The 18,156-nt window shown below is 42.3% G+C and overlaps 1 protein-coding gene across 2 annotated transcripts in view; it reads right to left on the bottom strand.

Annotated features, from left to right (window-relative positions):
• Window positions 1–9,764: 9,764 nt before the first annotated feature.
• Window positions 9,765–18,156, bottom strand: part of LOC132821987 (lactosylceramide 4-alpha-galactosyltransferase-like) — a 37,383-nt gene continuing 28,991 nt past the window's right edge. For both annotated transcript variants that reach the window (XM_060835035.1, XM_060835034.1), the window contains one exon: window positions 9,765–15,022. In XM_060835035.1, coding sequence (XP_060691018.1) covers window positions 14,435–15,022 — 588 coding nt within the window. In that variant the 3' untranslated portion in view covers window positions 9,765–14,434. The remainder of the gene's footprint in view (window positions 15,023–18,156) is intronic.

Raw genomic sequence — 18,156 nt, 5'->3', positions numbered from 1 at the left:
AAAAGGCCTGATCAAATCCACCCTGTCGTAATTTTAAGTGTTCTTTATCCGAGAGCTATATCAACTCTTTCTTTCTTAAGATTTGATAATATTTTCTTCCTTTCGACTGGCGAATTACTCCCCTTGACATTCCAGGTGCACCATTTAACCGACTGATCAACCATAATCATCTGGGCAAATCCGAGACCCCTTGGGAGGGGAAACCCTATCTGGAACATCCCGAGCATAGAGCATATAAAATTTACAAAAATAAAGGCTCTCTAATACACTCACAACAGTATAATAAAAAACTATTTCTAAATAAAAAAAACATAAAACGTACCTAAGTAGAGATTTTCCCCCTTGTTCCCAGGGAGTGTCACTTCCTCTCCAAAAGTCCATCTTATCCTCTCCCAACCAATGCCCCACCCTTGACCCAGGTGCTCCTCAATAAAATGAGGAGAATTCAAATATAATATAAAGCTAGAGTTAACAGTGAGCACCCTACCCCCGCTCACACCAACACCTGGATATATTTGGGAATGTTAATACCATATATAAATATATAACTATAAAATTACAATCTCAACAAGTAATAATTAAATATAATAATACAAAATAACAGGGGAGAAACAACCCCGCTCCTAAAGACAGAGGTAAAATAGAATAAGGTAACCACCTCCCCCCACCAACATTAACCAAATGCCCCAACATATATATACATAAAATAATAAAAGAAAACAACCCCAAGCGGGGGGGGAGAAAATCAAATCCCTCCCCCACCCCCCATGATAATATTAAACAATAAGGTAAGAAAAAAGAGAGACAAAAAAGGGGGGGGGATATAGACCAAAGTGGGGGGAAAGGCAAACCAACATCCACTATCTCTTACAGTTTATCTAAGAGAGTCCAAGAATTCCTTAGCCTTCTCTGGTGATCCGAAGTTATATATGGATCCTTCGTGGTTAAAGCGTAGCGTCGCTGGGTAGCGTAAGGAGTACTGAGTATTTAAGTCCCTTAAACGCTTCTTCACCTCATCGAATGCCTTCCTCTTTTGGACCAGAGCTGGGGAAAAGTCCTGGAATAGCATGATCTTGGATCCTTTATAGATCATGGCTTGGGGATCTTTTCCGAGATTTCTTGAGGCTTCTAGGAGCATCTGCCTCTCCCTATAGCTCTGCAGCTGGAACAGGACCGGGCGTGGGCCCACGTATTGCGACCCGGTAGGCCCATTCCACCCTTACCTGGCCTGATCCAGCATGCAGATTTAAAAGCTGTGGCAGCCACTGCTCCAGGGATGCTGTAAGCAGGCCTTCCTCTTCCCGTTTGGGAAGGCCCAGCAACCGAATATTTTTTCGACGACCTCGATTATCGAGGTCGTCAATATGATTTTCTAGGGTCCGGACTCGCTGTTCGAGAGTCCGGACCTGATCCGCGGCCGATTGAGCTGCAGTTTCGGAGGTCGCGGCCTTTAACTCCGCCCCTCCGACTCGGCGCTCCAGTTCCTGGATGTCTCGGCCGTGCTTCTGCAGCTCGGCTGAGAGTGATTCCCAGCGATTTCGGGACACCTCAATAAATGCGTCGATCTTCGCGTCCAGCTTGGTGATCATCTCCACAAGGCTTGTTACCGTCGGTAAGTCCCCCGGGGCGGCTGTGGACGCCTCTGCTGCAGCTGAAGAGGGAGAGGGTGGGGGAGGGGGCCCTGCTTGTTGAGAGCTGCAGGCTCCCTTCCCTTTGGTCATTTTTCACTAAATATTAGACTATTTAAATGTAATACTAAGCAACTATTTAAAGTTAACAGCTATTATGAATGATTTGGTGAGTGTGGTGGGGGTGGGTGACCCACTTTACCCAAGTCTTGGGAAGAGCACTATAGACTCAGACTTGCTGGGTCGCCACCATCTTGGATCCCCACTCAATATATTCTGGTGTCATGTGATTTGTAAGTCTGATGATGCAAACTGTCTATTCACATATTCAACATTAACCCTTTACACTTCATAGCCATTAACAATCTTCCACAACCTTTGGAGTGCTCCCTGCCTGGGTTTTTTTTTGCATTGACATCACACCTAAGTGTCTGGCTTATATTCAAGATCAGCTGGTAGGTGTTTCTGGGTTGAAATAATGCTTGTATAACTTGCTGTTAACCGTAGTTTGATCTGTTGCAGAGTCTGTTTGCCCTGCAGTGCATTGCCAGGGTGAGGTTACACATTCCCTGGGACTTTGTAGAAAACATGTCAACAAGTGTGATGCTTGTTTCAGTTTGCCTGTGGATGGGAAAGCAGCTTGTGGTTTCAAATAAACCTGTTGGATTTTAACCTGTGTCGTGTGATTCCTGACCTTGTCAACCTCAGTCCAGCACCAGCACCTCCATATCATAACAAGAAGAGGTTCTTGTATTGAACAAGAATACAAGAGGTTTTGGTATTGACCACTCAATATATTCACTGAATCCCTATATTGTGGAAGCAGGCCATTTGATCCATCAAGTCCACGCTCACCCTCTGAAGAGCATCCCAGCTCGACCCATTCCCTTACCCTACCCCTATAACCCTGCATTTTTCATGGCTAATCCACCTAGCCTACACATCCCTGAACACTACACAACAATTTAGCATGGCCAATCCACTTAACCTACTCATCTTTGGACTGTGGGGGGAAATCACAGCACCCAGAGGAAATCCACGCAGACACAAGGAAAACAAGTAAACTACACACAGCCAGTTGCTTGAGGCTTGAAGTGAACCTGGATCCCTGATGCCGTGAGGCAGCAGTGCTAACCACTGAGCTCCCCTGCTGTCCACAAATTCAATCCCTTTTTGCCTCTATGTGGTCTGTATCCCTCTTTTCCCTGCCTATTCATGTATGTGCCAAGACACCTTTTAAATGTTGCTAAAGATACCATACTTGGATTTTCAGAAGACACTTGATAAGGTGCCATATCAAAGATTATTGCAGAAAATGCAAGATCATGGTATAGATTGAAGATTGATTGGTTAGCAGCAAATGGAGAAAATGTATGAATGGAATTCCTGTATTGAATAACAGGAAGTGACAAATGAAGTCCAATGGGGTCCATGTTGGACCTCAATGTTTCACAATTTATGTTAATAACTTAGATGAGGGGAACGAAGGCTTGGCAGCTCAATTCACAGATGACAGTCAGTAGTTAAAAAGATTTGAGCAGGTTTCACATAAATATAGCAAGGTTGAGAAAATGGACAAACGTCTGGCAGATGGAGTATAATATGAGAAAATGCATAGTTGTGCTTCAGTTTTTAAGGACAAAAGCAAGACTGCATCTGGAGTATTGTGTGCAGTACTGGTCACTGTACTTATGGAAGAATGTTAATGCAGGAGAAGCAATTCAAAGGAGGTTTATGAGACTAAGACCTAGAATGGGGGATTACCTGATGATGAAAGGTTAGATGTGTTAGGTCTGTATTGTCTGGAGTTTAGAAGAATCAAAGGTGATTTAATTGGAACATCCAGGTGGTTGTAGAAAGGATGCTTTCTCTTATACGGTATCCAGAACTCCAGGACAGAGTTTAAAAACAATGTGTCATAAATTTAAAACAGATATGAGGAAACATTTTTTTCTTTCTCAGGGTGTTGGGAGTGTTTCCAAATTCCTCACCTTTAAAGGGAGTGGATGCAGAACCTTTAAATATTTTAAGGCAGATATAAATAGATTTTTGATTAGTCAGGGGATGAAAGATTACCAGGCATGTGCAGGAATGTAGAGTTGAGGTTAACATCAGGTCAGTTATGATCTTATTGAATGGAGAGAAGGATCAAAGGGCCTAGTGCCCAACTTTTGTTCCTTCTTCATTTCTTTGTACCTTTCCTTTCAATATAACTCCTTCATCCCAGGAATCAGTCAAGGGAACCTTCCCTGAACCGTTTGCAATGCAAATGCATCCTTTCTTAAGTAAGAAAGTCAAAATTGTAGACTGTGCCTCTCAATAAGGTTACACCAACACCCTGTACTACTTGTTTTTGCGCCTGTTGCTCTCTCCTTTGTCCCTCTGTATAGGGGCACAGACCCTTGCCCTTCTATTTTAAACCCTTCTCAGCCACTTTAGCAAATACATCCCCAGGATATCAGTCCTGGTCTTGTCTCAGGTGTAACTCACCCAGTTTATACTAGTTTCACCTCCCACAGAACCAATCCCAATGACCCAGGAATCTGAAACCCTCGCTCTCGCCACTTGTGTATCTGATGCAACCTGCTATTTCTCCTCTGACTGGCATGTGGCACTAATAGCAGTCCTGAGATTTGAGAGCATTCGTTTTGGCTTGGTCTGACAAGGGAGTAGGCCAGGGCAGGAAAGTATATATCAGGCCTGACATTTTAGATCTACTTCACTTACCTGGGAATCCAAGAGACACAATACTTAGCTGCTCATGGTAAATGGTAGAGCCTTAAGGAGTGCAGTGAACTGAGGAAACTTGGAGTTCAGGTGCACAGTTCTCTGAAAGTGGAGTCACAGTTAGACAGGTCAGTGAAGAAGGTTTTTGGCACACTGGCCTTCATCAGTCAAGGCATTGAGTATTGAAGTTGGGAAATTATGTTGCATTATACAGGACATTGTGAGGCTGCACTCGGAGTATTGTGTTCAGTTTTGGTCACCTTTTAATAGGAAGAATGTTATTAAACTGGAAAGAGTGCAGAAGAATTTTATAAAGACATTGCCAGGAATCAACAGTCTGAGTTATAGGGAGAAGTTGGGCAAGTTAGGACTTTTTTCTTTAGAGCATAGGAAACTGAGTGGGGGGAGCATGAAGGTGTATAAGATCACGAGAAGCATGGAGAAAGTGAATGCACTCAGTCTTTTTTCCAGGGTTTGGGAATCGAGGACTAGATGGCATCAGTTTAAGGTAAGAGGGGAAAGAATTAAAGGGAGCCCGAGAGGCAACGTTTTTACACAGAGGGCGGTATGCAGTGGAATGAGCTCCAAGTGGAAATGGTAGCGGTCGGTACATTAGCAACATTTAAAAGGCATTTAGATAAATACATGGGTAGAAAAGGATTACAAGGATATGGTCCAAGTGCAGGGTAATGGGGTTAGCGTGGATGGCCATTTTGGTTGGCATGGACCAGTTTGGGCCAAAGGGCCTATCTCTGTGCTGCAGAAATCTATGACTCTATGCTCAAAACTGGCCCGTGCTGAGTTTGAAAAGAGAGTGAAAAAGAAATGGTGTGACAGAAAAACTGCAAGTTCAATGCTGGTGAGAACATGTTATGAGGGACTTATTTAAATTTAACTGAGAAATACAAGAAATAAGGGAAATTCAGGGCCAAAAAAATAAAGTAATACAAGTAACCCAAAGTCAACAAAAGTTCTCAGAAGGGAACAAAATGGAAGATATAGAAGCATAGCTCAGTCATGTAGAATGAGCAGCTTGTAATATTTCAGAAGTCATGGACTCTACCAGTATCTGAAATGATCACATGTGTAGGAAGTGTTGCCAGCTGAGTTGGAAATTTGAGTTCCAAGCCTCATAGCTTAACCAGGAGAAAGTGAGGACTGCAGATTCTGGAGAATCAGTATCTAAAAGTGTGGTGCTGGAAGAGAACAGCAGCTCAGGCAGCATCTGAGGAGCAGGAGAGTCAATGTTTCGGACATAAGCTCTTCATTGCTCCTGCTGAAGAACTTATACCCAAAAATAGACCCTCCTGCTCCTCGGACACTGCCTGACCTGCTGTGCTTTTCCAGTGTCACACTTTTCGACTTTTTATAGCTTAACCAGCAGCTGGACTCGCTGTTCGGTAAACAGCTGGATTGTAGAAAAACATCAAAACTTGACATGACTGTTAAGGATTTAGCTTCTAAACACAAGAGAAAGAGCTGATTAATGAGTAAGGGTGAGTCAATCCATTTTCATGTTATAGCCCTGATTTGCCTTTCCAAAATGCAGCACCTGATATTTATCGAAATTAAATTCCATCTGCCACTCCTCGGCCCATTGACCCATCTGATCAAGATCACGTTGTACTCTGACATAACGTTTTTCTGCTGTTGGCTACACCTCCAATTTTGGTGTTATCTGCAAACCATACCTCCTGTGTTCACATCCAAATTATTTAAATAAATTATGAAAAGCAATGGACCCAGCACCGATCCTTGTGGCACTCCACTGGTCACAGGCCTTTAGTCTGAAAAGCAACCCTCCACCACTATCTTTGAGCCAGTTCTGTATCCAAATGGCTAGTTCTCCCTGTATTCCATGTGATTTAACCTTGCTAATCAGTCTATCATGAGGAACCTTGTTGAACACCTTACAGAAGTCCACATAGATCACGTCTACTGCTCTGCCCTCATCAATCCTTTTTGTGACTTCTTCAAAAAACTCAATCAAGTTAGTGAGACATGATTTCCTATGCACAAAGCCATGTTGACTATCGCTAATCAGCCTGTACCTTTCCAAAAACTTGGAAATCCTCCCTCCAAGAACTTACTCACCAGCGATGTCAGATTCAGCAGTGTATAGATCCCAGGCTTTTCCTTACCACATTTCTCAAATAGTGGCACCATGTAAGCCAACCTCCAGTCTTCCAGCACCTCACCTGTGGCTATGAATGATGCAAATATCTTAGCAAGGGGCCGAGCAAGCTCTTTCCTAGCTTGCCATTGAGTTCTGATCAGGTAATCCTGATCAGTTCCTAGAGATTTATCCACCTTTATGCATTTTAAGACATCCACCACCCTTTCCTCTGTAACATGGACATTTTTCAAGAGGTTGCTACTTATTTCCAACATTCTATATCATCCCTCTCCTTCTCCATGGTAAACACTGTTGCAAAATACTTGTTTAGTGTCTTCCTGTGGTTCCACATATAGGATGCCTTGCTAATCTTTAACCGGCTCTATTCGCTTCTTAGTTACTCTTTTGTTGTTAATTATTTATAGAATCCCTTTACATTTTCCTTAGCCCCAAAGCTACCTCATGTCTTCCTATTTTTGACCTCCTGTTTTCCATCTTAAGGATAATCTTACTGCCTTTATCCTTTGCTGAGGATTAACTCAACCTCTGCTGTCTACACCTGGCCTATGCTTCCTTGTTTTTCTTGACCAAAACCTCAACTTCTCTCCTCATCCAGCGTTCCTTACACCTACTAGCCTTGCCCTTCACCCTAACAGGAACATATTGTATCTGGACTCTCATTACCACATTTTGAAGCCTTCCATTGTTCTAGCCATCTCTTTATCTGCGACATCGGTCACCAATCGACTTTTGAAAGTTCTTGCCTAATATCACCAAAATTGGCCTTCCTCCAATTTAGAACTTCAACATTTAGATCTTTTTCCATCATTATTTTAAAACTAATAGAATTATGGTCACAGGGGGGGTGTAATCATAATAGGGGATTTTAATTTTCATGAATAATCAGGGAAGTTGCAGATCACATATGAATGAAAATATTTTGAAATGTGTTGTTCGTTCTTCATAAATTCATACAAATAAATTTTGCCTGCTGAACCTGATATTAGAGAGAATCAGGGACTTAGGAATGGTAGGAATTACTTCAGAGATTTCTAAGGTAATACTTTGAGTGAGAATTGGGATTTTGAATCTTTCATCTACATGTTTCTTACAAAAAGCTTTTGGCTTAACCATCTCTGACTCTTGGTGTGATATTTATCCCATATTAACTTCAAAAGTGGACCAAGAAACTGCTCAGGAAAGGGGGAATAGAACGTGAGTATAAACTGGGAAGAAACATAAACTTGCCCAGTAAAAGCTTCTACAAGTATGGATAAATGAAAATAACACAGCCAAAGACAAATGTGGGTTCATTATAGGCAGAAAAGGGAAATTTATAATGAGAAATAGAGAAATGGTACAAAACCTTAATAGTTTATATCTGGCTTAAAAGATGATGATCCAGGAAATATCCCTGAAATATCGGAGGTCTAATAGACTAGTGAGAATGAGAAATTGAAGAAAATTAGTATTACTTTTAAAAAGTTTTGGTGAAATTAATGAAGGTTGAATAAGGTAACTACAGTGATCGTGGATAAATTAGTGATCCTCTTGCTAAAAGTCTATAGATTCTGGAATGTGTTTGTGATGGAAATGTTGCAAGTCCAACCCCACTATTTATGAAAGAGAGGAGGGAAAGAATGGGGAACTCCAGACCCATTGGTCAGACATCAGAATTCAGAACTATGCTAGAATTTATGATAAACAATGTTATAACTGGAGGCCTTTTCTCTACCTCTTCCTCACAATTAATGGGTTATATTGTCCTGATAGACTTTAGACGCAAGTTACTCAATTGGAAACATGGGTAATTTATTGGTGGTGGTTAATAGATTGGGAAAAAAAAGTGGGTGATTTGGTAATGGAAAACATTCACTTGCATGTAAGAGCACTCTTGGATATGATTAAAAAATTACTGGCATGGATTGATCAATGGAATAATGACAGAAAAAAAAGAATAAATGAATCCTTCTTGGATTGGCAGACTGTTATTAGTAGGATAGCCCAAGACCAAAAGTTATATCAATGATTTAGATGTGATGACATAATGTAATATTTACAAGTTTGTCGATAACACAAAACTGGGTGGGATTGTCTTGTGAGAATAATACAATACGAATTGGGACAATTCAAGAGTGTGGCAGATGGAATATGTTGTGAATAAATGCTAGGTTATACAATGCAAGGTTTGGAAGAGCTGCAGAATATCCATCTAATGGAGAGAGATTAGGAACTGTTAATATGCAAAGAAACCCCGGTGTTCTTGTTCATAATTCACTAAAAGCTAACATGCAGGTGCATCAAGCTATTCAGAAGACAACAGTGTGTTATTGCAAGACAATTTGGGGCCATAAGTAAAGATGCCTTACTTCAATTGTATCAGTGAGGCTGCATAGGAGTATTGCATGCAGTCATGGTCATGTCACATCAGGGGAAAACAACAAACTGTTGCAATAGAGAGAAAACTCCAGTTTTTGGTTGTTGGCGTTATATGTGGGGCAGGCGTGTGGAGGAAAGAAGGAGACGTAGATAGGAAACAAGGTCCAGAAACTGGGAAATGGCGAGAGGGTCGAAAAGGGGCGAGAGAGCGTGAGGGGCCAAGAGAACGTGACAGGACGAGAGAGCGAGAGAGCATGCAAGTGAGAACAAACCTTTTGAAAAAAACCAAGGCTGGCACCGTGGCTAGCATTGCTGCCTCACAGCACCAAGGATCCAGGTTCAATTCTACCATCAGGTGACTATCTGTGAAGTGTTTGCATACTCTTTCCGTGTCTGGATGGGTTTCCTCTGGATGCCCTGACTTCCTCCCACAGTTCAAAGATGTGAAGGTTAGGTGGATTGTTAATGCTAAATTGTCTGTAGTGTCCAGGGATGTGCAGGCTGGGTGGGTTAGCCATGGGAAATGCAGAGTTACAGGGATAGAGTGGAGGAGTGAATCTGGGTGGGATGTGCTTCAGAGGGTTAGTGTGAACTCGATGGGCTGAATGGCCTTCTTCCACACTGTAGGGATTCCATTAAATGTTGACTCCCAACTTGAACCTACTGACTCAATTCAACACAGATGAAGAAAATCAAAAGCAAATTCAACCCTATCAAACCAATTTACTGTGTCAAAAAAATGAGTGCACTGGCAAGCAAACCTGTTTCACAAACTGTCCTATAAGTGCAAATGTTGAACCGGATCAACCAAAATGACCCTTTTTTTTTCTCTTTTTTACTATCAGAGTAAAAAAAGTACACTAGACTTCAATATACTCAAAAATAATTTTTTATTATAAGCAAGATACATTCTTTAAACAAGTGGTAACAATGGTTAACAACTGAACTACTCTTGAGATTTCCTTGATTCCAAACACACACACATTCATAAGCAGACAAGACAAAACAAACGCTGTGCAGAGTAAAAGGAACCCCTGTGGACAAACTGAACAAATTCAGATTTCCCATAGTTCCTTTAAGTCCCTTTAAGTCCCTTTCAGCGAGATCAAATTGCTGACATCCACTGAGGGAATATCTTCAAGCCAGACTTCACACTCATGTGGAAATCAGTTTGGAACAATAACATTTAAACTTTGTCAAGTTTCACAAATACTTTATTAAGAGATAGTTCAAATGGCCTTACTCCTGAATGAAAAAAGAAAGAAAGATAATTTTGCTTTACGCTGCAAGTTTGCTGCTCAGTGATAAAGGGGCATAATATTCACCTCTTACTTCTGTCAAAAGAATCCATTGGACTCTTCCCCCAAAATTACATCTTTTGTGCAGTAAACAGATAATTCACACCGTTTTTTTGTCCTTTTGTTTGCAAGAAATCACATGATAAGCCCGCTTCCATTAACATAGAGTCTCACTTTCCATAAATATATACATTCTAAATAATATAGGTACACACATAAACAAGATTGCAGTCATCAAAAAAGTATCTTTGGATCCATTTATCATGATTAAATTAGATTACTTACAGTGTGGAAACAGGCCCTTCGGCCCAACAAGTCCACACCTACCCCTTGAAGAACCCACCCAGACCCATTCCCCTACATTTATCCCTTCACCTAACACTACGTGCAATTTAGCTAATCTACACATTTTTGGATTGTGGGAGGAAACCAGAGCACCCAGAGGAAACCCACGCAGACACAGGAAGAACGTGCAAACTCCACACAGATAGTTGCCTGAGGTGGGTATTGAACTGGGGTCTCTGGCGCTGTGAGGTAGCAGTGCTCACCACTGTGCCACCCAATGGTTTCACAGATTCTTTTTAAGGATTAGATTAGATTCCCTACAGTGTGGAAACAGACCCTTCGGCCCAACAGGTCCACACCGACATTCCAAAGAGTAACTCAACTAAACCCCTTTCCCTCTGACTAATGCACCTAATTTACAATTTAGCATGGCCAATTCACCTAACCTGCACATCTTTGGACTGTGGGAGCACCTGGAGGGAGCGCATGCAGACACGGGGAGAATGCGGAAACTCCACACAGTCACCCAAGCTTGCAATTGAACCCGGGACCCTGGTGCTGTGAGGCAACAGTGCTAACCACTGAGCCACCGTGCCACCCCAATTTATCAGAGTAGAGATATCACAAAGCTGCTTTAAACTGAAAGTTAAGTGATCAGAAATAACCGTTTTTTTAAAAATAATTATGGAAGAATATCATTAAAATGTATTTTTATGACAAGTATATTCAAAAGAATCTTTTTCAGATCAAAATGACTTTCAAACCGCCATTTTAGGGGTTAGGTATAAAACTATTGTCCGTATAGGCAGCATCACAAATATCAAACCCCTCATTCCACAAATCCCTGACATCGTCACTAACCAGGAACCATTACAGACAGTGGAAAGTGAGACAGAGAGACTGAGGCAGAACTTTCTAGAAAATGAGGAACAGTGATTCAAACACTTGTTCCATTTGTCAGGTTTCTGATATCATTACAACTGCTGTTTTCCACTGGGTCAGTGTTGTTTAATCTCCAAGGGTTAACCTCAGTGGCACCTGTATGAGCTGACTAAGGCCCAAGGTTGGGGAGATTATTAAGGGATTAATTGAGAAATAAAAGTCACAAAATAAGGGAATGAGACTAAAGATAAGGTTGGAGGAGTATCAACTTACTCAAGAGTCTTTGTAAAGTGTGCAAATGCTGCAGAGAACAGTGCTCCTGCCGGAAGGACAGGTGACCTCCTATCATCCCACCATCTTAGCTGAGTGAAACTATTAGAATGACTTGCTGGTCACTCCCAGACATGGGTCCAAATGGCCTAAAGCCAAACACTAGGAACACACACCAGGAGCCAGAGATATTGGGATTGAGTTACAAAGTCTCAATTACATCAACATACAGCCTGCTTCACTGAAATGAATGCAGGAATGGTAAGGTCCCTGAGAGACAGGGCTGATCTGAGCCCTGACAGAATTAAAACTAGGATGCAAAATCCTATCATTGGGTCTCACATCAGGAAGTATACACTGGGTGCAGTATAACTCCAGTCCATTTTAATAAGCACACCTTCTGTTTCTGGGTGTTTACAAAATGGCATTTCAATATTCAATAAAGGGGCTGCTCCCATCATATTAAGATTAGATTAGATTACTTACAGTGTGGAAACAGGCCCTTCGGCCCAACAAGTCCACACCGACCCGCCGAAGCGCAACCCACCCATACATTTACCCCTTACCTAACACTAAGAGCAATTTAGCATGGCCAATTCACCTGACCCGCACATCTTTGGACTGTGGGAGGAAACCGGAGCACCCAGAGGAAACCCACGCAGACACGGGGAGAACGTGCAAACTCCACACAGTCAGTCGCCTGAGTCGGGAATTGAAACTGGGTCTCAGGCGCTGTGAGGCAGCAGTGCTAACCACTGTGCCACCGTAATGATGACAGACAGATAGATCTCCCTCACAGAGGACCCTAGTGACATACAGCAAGTTGACACAATGTCTCTGACTCAGATATCAGCTCAAGACTGGTAGCTGGGGGTCAAGCTGTTTTTAGTAGTTGAGCAGATCCTCTCCAGCTTCTGGAGTCTTTCTTTCTTAATTATAACCACAGCTGAACAACAAGCTCAATTCCACAATGTGACAGACCCCTTTGGTTCAGTTAAAACGTCTGAATATTCAAGGGCATTTAATTATAAATGTAGACCCATTTGAAGAGTGTCCATTCATTCAAGAGAAACAATAGTGCAAAGATTTCCCTTATTTTACAGAAAATTGCTGAAATCTTAAATAGAAAGCTGCAATTCATGAAACATTTAAAATTATATTTTTATCACTTTTAAAAATGAATGCTTGCATTTGTATGTATCTGGTAAATCTCACTATAGGCAAGAGATAGTGATTCAATCGATAAATAATGCCACCTGTCACAATGTAAACTCCAATGTTTTTCTCCTCAGATGAGACTGCAGAGTAAAAGATCAGCGGGGGCAGGAATTGACCAAGACCCAAGAGCTTGGTGATTAAGGAATGAAATGAGAAGCACCATGACAAATAAAAATCAGGAAGGGCTAGAAACTAAAATTCACGTAAAAGGAGTACCTTAAGATTAGGTAATTGAGAAGGTTAGTCTTACTTGTTAAGAAAATTCAAGCTTAACTCATAGCAGTTGAGGTCAGCCAAGTGAAGTGTGTCACCTGTGTTATGTGGGAAGTCATGGACCCTGTCCGTGTCAAAGATGCCCACGTGTGCAGGAAGTGCTCCCCACTGTGAGGGAGGTGTTGTTTACCCTGACCTGCTGTGCTTTTCCAGCACCACTCTAATTCAGACATGGGTGTTGTTTACAGGCTATTTGATGGGATCAGGTGCCCTTTAAGACTCAACTTTGGGAAGAAGACTGTTCGTAAAAGCTGTATACTCCACCTTGGAATTTTTCACCTGTTAAACTAAGTGTTGAGAATTACTGGGACGTGTTAGTAATGTCAATAAGTTTTGAGAACTGCCAAGAAGCATCAACTCATCAAGAAGAGACAATATACATCAAGATTTGTTTTTTCTTTAGGAAAGGGCACATTTTTCAGTACAGTCTGCAAAGTAGACTTAAGTTATAGAGCTATATTTAATTCTCTCCTTGCAAAAATTCAATCAGCTGGCATTGAAGAGGACAAGTGTGGAGATGAGGTGTAGACGCCGTGCTGGAGGGGTGCAGCAGGTCAGGCAGTATCCGAGGAGCAGGAGAATCAGCGTTTTGAGCATATGCCCTTCATCAGGAATTATGCCCGAAGTGTCATTTCTCCTGCTCCTCGGATGCTGCCTGGCCTGCTGTGCTTTTCTAGCACCACACTTGTTGCACGGAAAATTATGAAAACAAAGTTAAAGGCAAAGGTAGAAGTGCAGTTAATTGAAAGCCTGAAAATAAAAAGCAGGGACAGAATGTGTGAATAACATATTGCACCCAGGAACCATTAAAATGTCAGGAAATTTGACAGAATACAGGCTTTGCGTCGGAATGCACAAAGCATTTGGTATAAAATTAACAAGTTAACAGCACAAATAACAGTGAAGAGGCACGATTTGGTGGTTATCACTGAGATAAGGTTGCAGAAAGATTAGATTTGGAATTGAATATCTGGGGTACTCAGTGTTTCAAAAGGATAGGCAGGAGGAAAAAGGAGGTAGTTTATTTAGTTTTGTTAATGAAGGAAGAGACCAATGCTATAGTGAGAAATGATGTCACATTTGCTAGAAATAAGAAATGACAAGAGAAATAAGTCCCCGGTGGGAGTAATCTGTAGGTCTCTTGACAGTGGAAAGATACAGATGAAGATACAATGAGACGAGGCCAAGTGGAACCTCATAGTATCAGCCATAGTGATTTATGTGGTTGGCAGCAAATATGCACACCAAATTAACATAGGATTGGTCTACTTCCAAAGAAGTGCCATCCTGTACTCGGAATGCTAATTTGGTTTCTCTCTCCACAGATACTACCAGACTTGCTGAGCTTCCTCAGCACTTTACATCAGTTTCTCATATGTGCTTGGACAGAATTCACTAAACAGATATTCTATTATAGACCGACTTCCTTTGATAGGAGCTCTATGCCGGCCACTTAAAAAATTCCAGATATGGACCCCACGTGTTTTTGTGAATTCATTTCTAATCTCCTCACTGTTCTCGTTCCATGTACCTTCTTCAAAAAACCTTTGCCAGTTGGTGTATGGAACAGGGTAGAACCAGTTGCCGGACAGGTACAGGATCCCTTTGCATTTTTTGTTCAGAAAGTCATCGAGATTATCAGTCCCACACCATTTCTTCAAAATCCGGGTCATCAGTTTAGGACCTTGATGGCCCCAATCTGCTCCATTGTAATCCTCAACAAAATCACGTAAGCAGCTCTCAATAAAGGAATGAGAATGGTTAAATCCCAAAGCTGCATTATTGGCACAATTAATAGATTCTTCACAGAGGAAGTTCTCAAACTGCAAAGGTTTGATTGAAATGATATCCGTGTCCAGGTAGATGCCCCCGTACTTCCACAGCAAGGCTAGCCGGCAGCCATCAGCGAGCACGTGGTACCAGAAAGTTTCCTTGCTGGGATCTACCTGTAAAAGAATAAAAAGGTTAATAATCTCTATCTTTCGATACTTTAAATGATCCTTCTCTCCAAATAGTGTCTCCTCCCTCCACACAGTGCTCACTGGTTAAGTACCAATTCCTGAAAGCACTTTGTAATGGGCTGCAAGGTGGGTCTTGAGGAGAGGGGAACGTGGGCTGGTTCAATCGTAAACTTGCACAGGGTCTTTCAATGGAGAAAAACTGCAGCCTCTTTACTGTGGAACAGACAAATGTGTGTCTTTTTGAAATATAAAGGTGGGCTATCACAAGATTGAGTCACTGGATGAATATACCACATTGTCAATCCTGCTCTTGCACAAGAACAGAGACCAAATGCTCCCAGGATGATGAGGTGCCGACTTTTCATTAGCAAGTTTGAATGACACTGGTGTCATTGTCCCTCCCACATTTCCAATGCTGTCAGTAGCTATTACTGTTCATGACTCAAAAAAAAAGTCAGCTACTTTCTGTTACTCATTTCTATAAAAGCTAAAACACCTACAGCAATATCTGTGGTAAAGCAGTGATGATGCACTGAGCACTTTCACTTTCTACATGTTAGCATAAATATGGTTCTTGTATCTATGAGGAATTTCAGGGGTGGGGGCATTCACTTATGTGGCTAACAGGTTGTCACTAGTCCTGCCTAATACCACCAAAATTAGCCTTCCTCCAATTTAGAACTTCAACTTTCACATCTGGTCTATCCTTTTCCGTCACTATTTTAAAACTGATTGAAGTATGGTCGCTGGCCCCAAATGCTCCCCCACTGACACCTCAGTCATCTGCCCTACCTTATTTCCCAAATGTAGGTCAAGTTTTGCAGCTTCTCTAGTAGGTATAACCACATACTGAAATCGGAAAATGTTCTTGCACACACTTAAATTCCTCTCCATCTAAACTCTTAACACTATGGCAGTCCCAATCTATGGTCGGCGATTTTAATTTTCCAAACATAAACTCCCTATTATTCTTACAGATAACTGAAATCTTTGTTTCTCAATTTCCTGCTGACAATTATGCAGTCTATAAATAAGATGATCATCCCTTTCTTATTTCTCAGTTCCACCCAAATAACTTTCCTGGATCTATTCCCAGGAATATTTTCCCCAAGTACAGTTATCCCTTGTCAACATACCACTCCCCATCCTCTCTTGTCCCCCTTTTTATGCTTCCTATAGCATTTGTATCCTGGAACATTAAGCTGCCAGTCCTGCCCATCCCTGAGCCACGTGTCTGTAATTGCTATGATACTCCAGTCACATGTTCCTACTCATGCTCTGAATTCATCTGTCTTCTTTGTTAGGCGTCTTGAATTGATGTAAATGCAGTTTAATTTATTAGGCTTTGTTCCTGCCTGCCCTGACTATTTGACTTACTCCGGTTCCTAACTGAAACAAACAATCTCAGATTGATCTCTTTCCTCACTTTCTCCCTGGCCCCAGCCCCCCACCCCCACACCCCACCTTTGGGGTGGCATGGTGGCACAGTGGTGAGCACTGCTGCCTCACAGTGCCAGAGACCCGGGTTCAATTCCCGCCTCAGGCAACTGTGTGTGTGGAGTTTGCACATTCTCCCTGTGTCTGTGTGGGTTCCCTCCAGGTGCTCCAGTTTCCTCCCACAGTCCAGAAATGTGCAAGTCAGGTGAATTGGCCATGCTAAATTGCCCGTAGTGTTAGTCAGAGGGAGATGAGTCTGGGTGGATTGGTCTTTGGAGGGTCAGTGTGGACTTGTTGGGCCGAAGGGCCTGTTTCCATACTGTAAGTAATCCAACCTACTAGTTTAAATCATCCAGTGCAGCTTTAGCAAATCTCCCTGGCAGTATATTAGTCCCCTTCCAATTTAGGTGCAATCCATCCTTCTTGTACAGATCACATCTACCCCAGAAGAGATTTCAATGTTCCAAAAAGTGAATCCTTCTCCCTTGCACCAGCTCCTCAGCCATGCATTCATTTGCTCTAACCTCCTATTCCTACCCTCACTTGCTCGTAGCACCAGGACTAATCCAGATATTACTACCCTCGAGGACCTCCTTTTTAAATTCTTGCCTAACTCTCTACATTCTCCCTTCAGAATTGTATCCTTTTCGCTTCCTGTGTGGTTAGTTCCAATGAGTACAATTACCTTCTGCGGAGCCTTCTCCCCCTTGAGAACATTCTGCACCCTCTCGGAGATATTCTCAATCCTGGCACCAGGGAAGCAACACACCATCCTGCTTTTTCACTGCTGGCCGCAAAAAGGTCTGTCTCTACCTCGGACTAGAGAGTCCCTAACACAATCGATCACTTGGAACTCGACGTACCCCTCATTACAATGGAGCCAGTCTCGATACCAGAAACGTGGCTGCTTGTGCTACAATCCCTTGAGTCCATCACCCCCTACATTTTCCAAAACAGTATACTTGTTTGAAATGGGGATAGCCACAGAAGACTGCTGCACTACCTGCCTACCCCTTCTACCTTTGCTTGAGTTAACCCATGTACCTGACTGTATCTGTGGCTTTTCTCCCTTCCCATCCAATCACATCCCTTAGCTCTAGTAAATTCCTCATTGCCTCTAACTGCCACTCAAACCGATCCATACAATTGGATAGATTCACTACCACATTTCTCTTACCCACCCTAACCTATTCGAATCATTGCATCATTAACCCAACCTTGCATCTTGGCACCCTATCCACTTGACACGCCACTTCCTACCCACATAGCATCCTACCACATGGTACCCAAGTCCCTATGGGGCAGGCAAACTACCCAGCTGGCACCCCATATATCTGGCACCTTTAATGACACACCATTACCTGGCACTCTAGCATCTTACCTGACATCTTGCTGGCCCTGTACCCATCCCTGGAACATCTGGATAACAAAGAACACCTATGTCACACTCCCATTTATTGATTTTACTTCTGCTTTCAACACCATTAATTCCAACAGAACTCATCTCTAAACTCAGAGACCTAGGACCCTACACCCTCCTCTGCAACTTGTTCCTTGACTTCCTGACCCATAGACAGCAATCAGTAAGGAAGGTGACAAACCTTCTTTACTATAATCCTCAACACTGGTACCCCACAAGGTTGTCTACTCAGCCCTTACAATACTCTTTACACACTCATAAC

This window comes from Hemiscyllium ocellatum, chromosome 13 (genome assembly GCF_020745735.1).
Source record: "Hemiscyllium ocellatum isolate sHemOce1 chromosome 13, sHemOce1.pat.X.cur, whole genome shotgun sequence".
In the NCBI taxonomy this organism is placed as follows: Eukaryota; Metazoa; Chordata; class Chondrichthyes; order Orectolobiformes; family Hemiscylliidae; genus Hemiscyllium; species Hemiscyllium ocellatum.
Note: the sequence above shows the minus strand (reverse complement) of the source record. Positions and strands in the feature narration are given on the sequence as shown.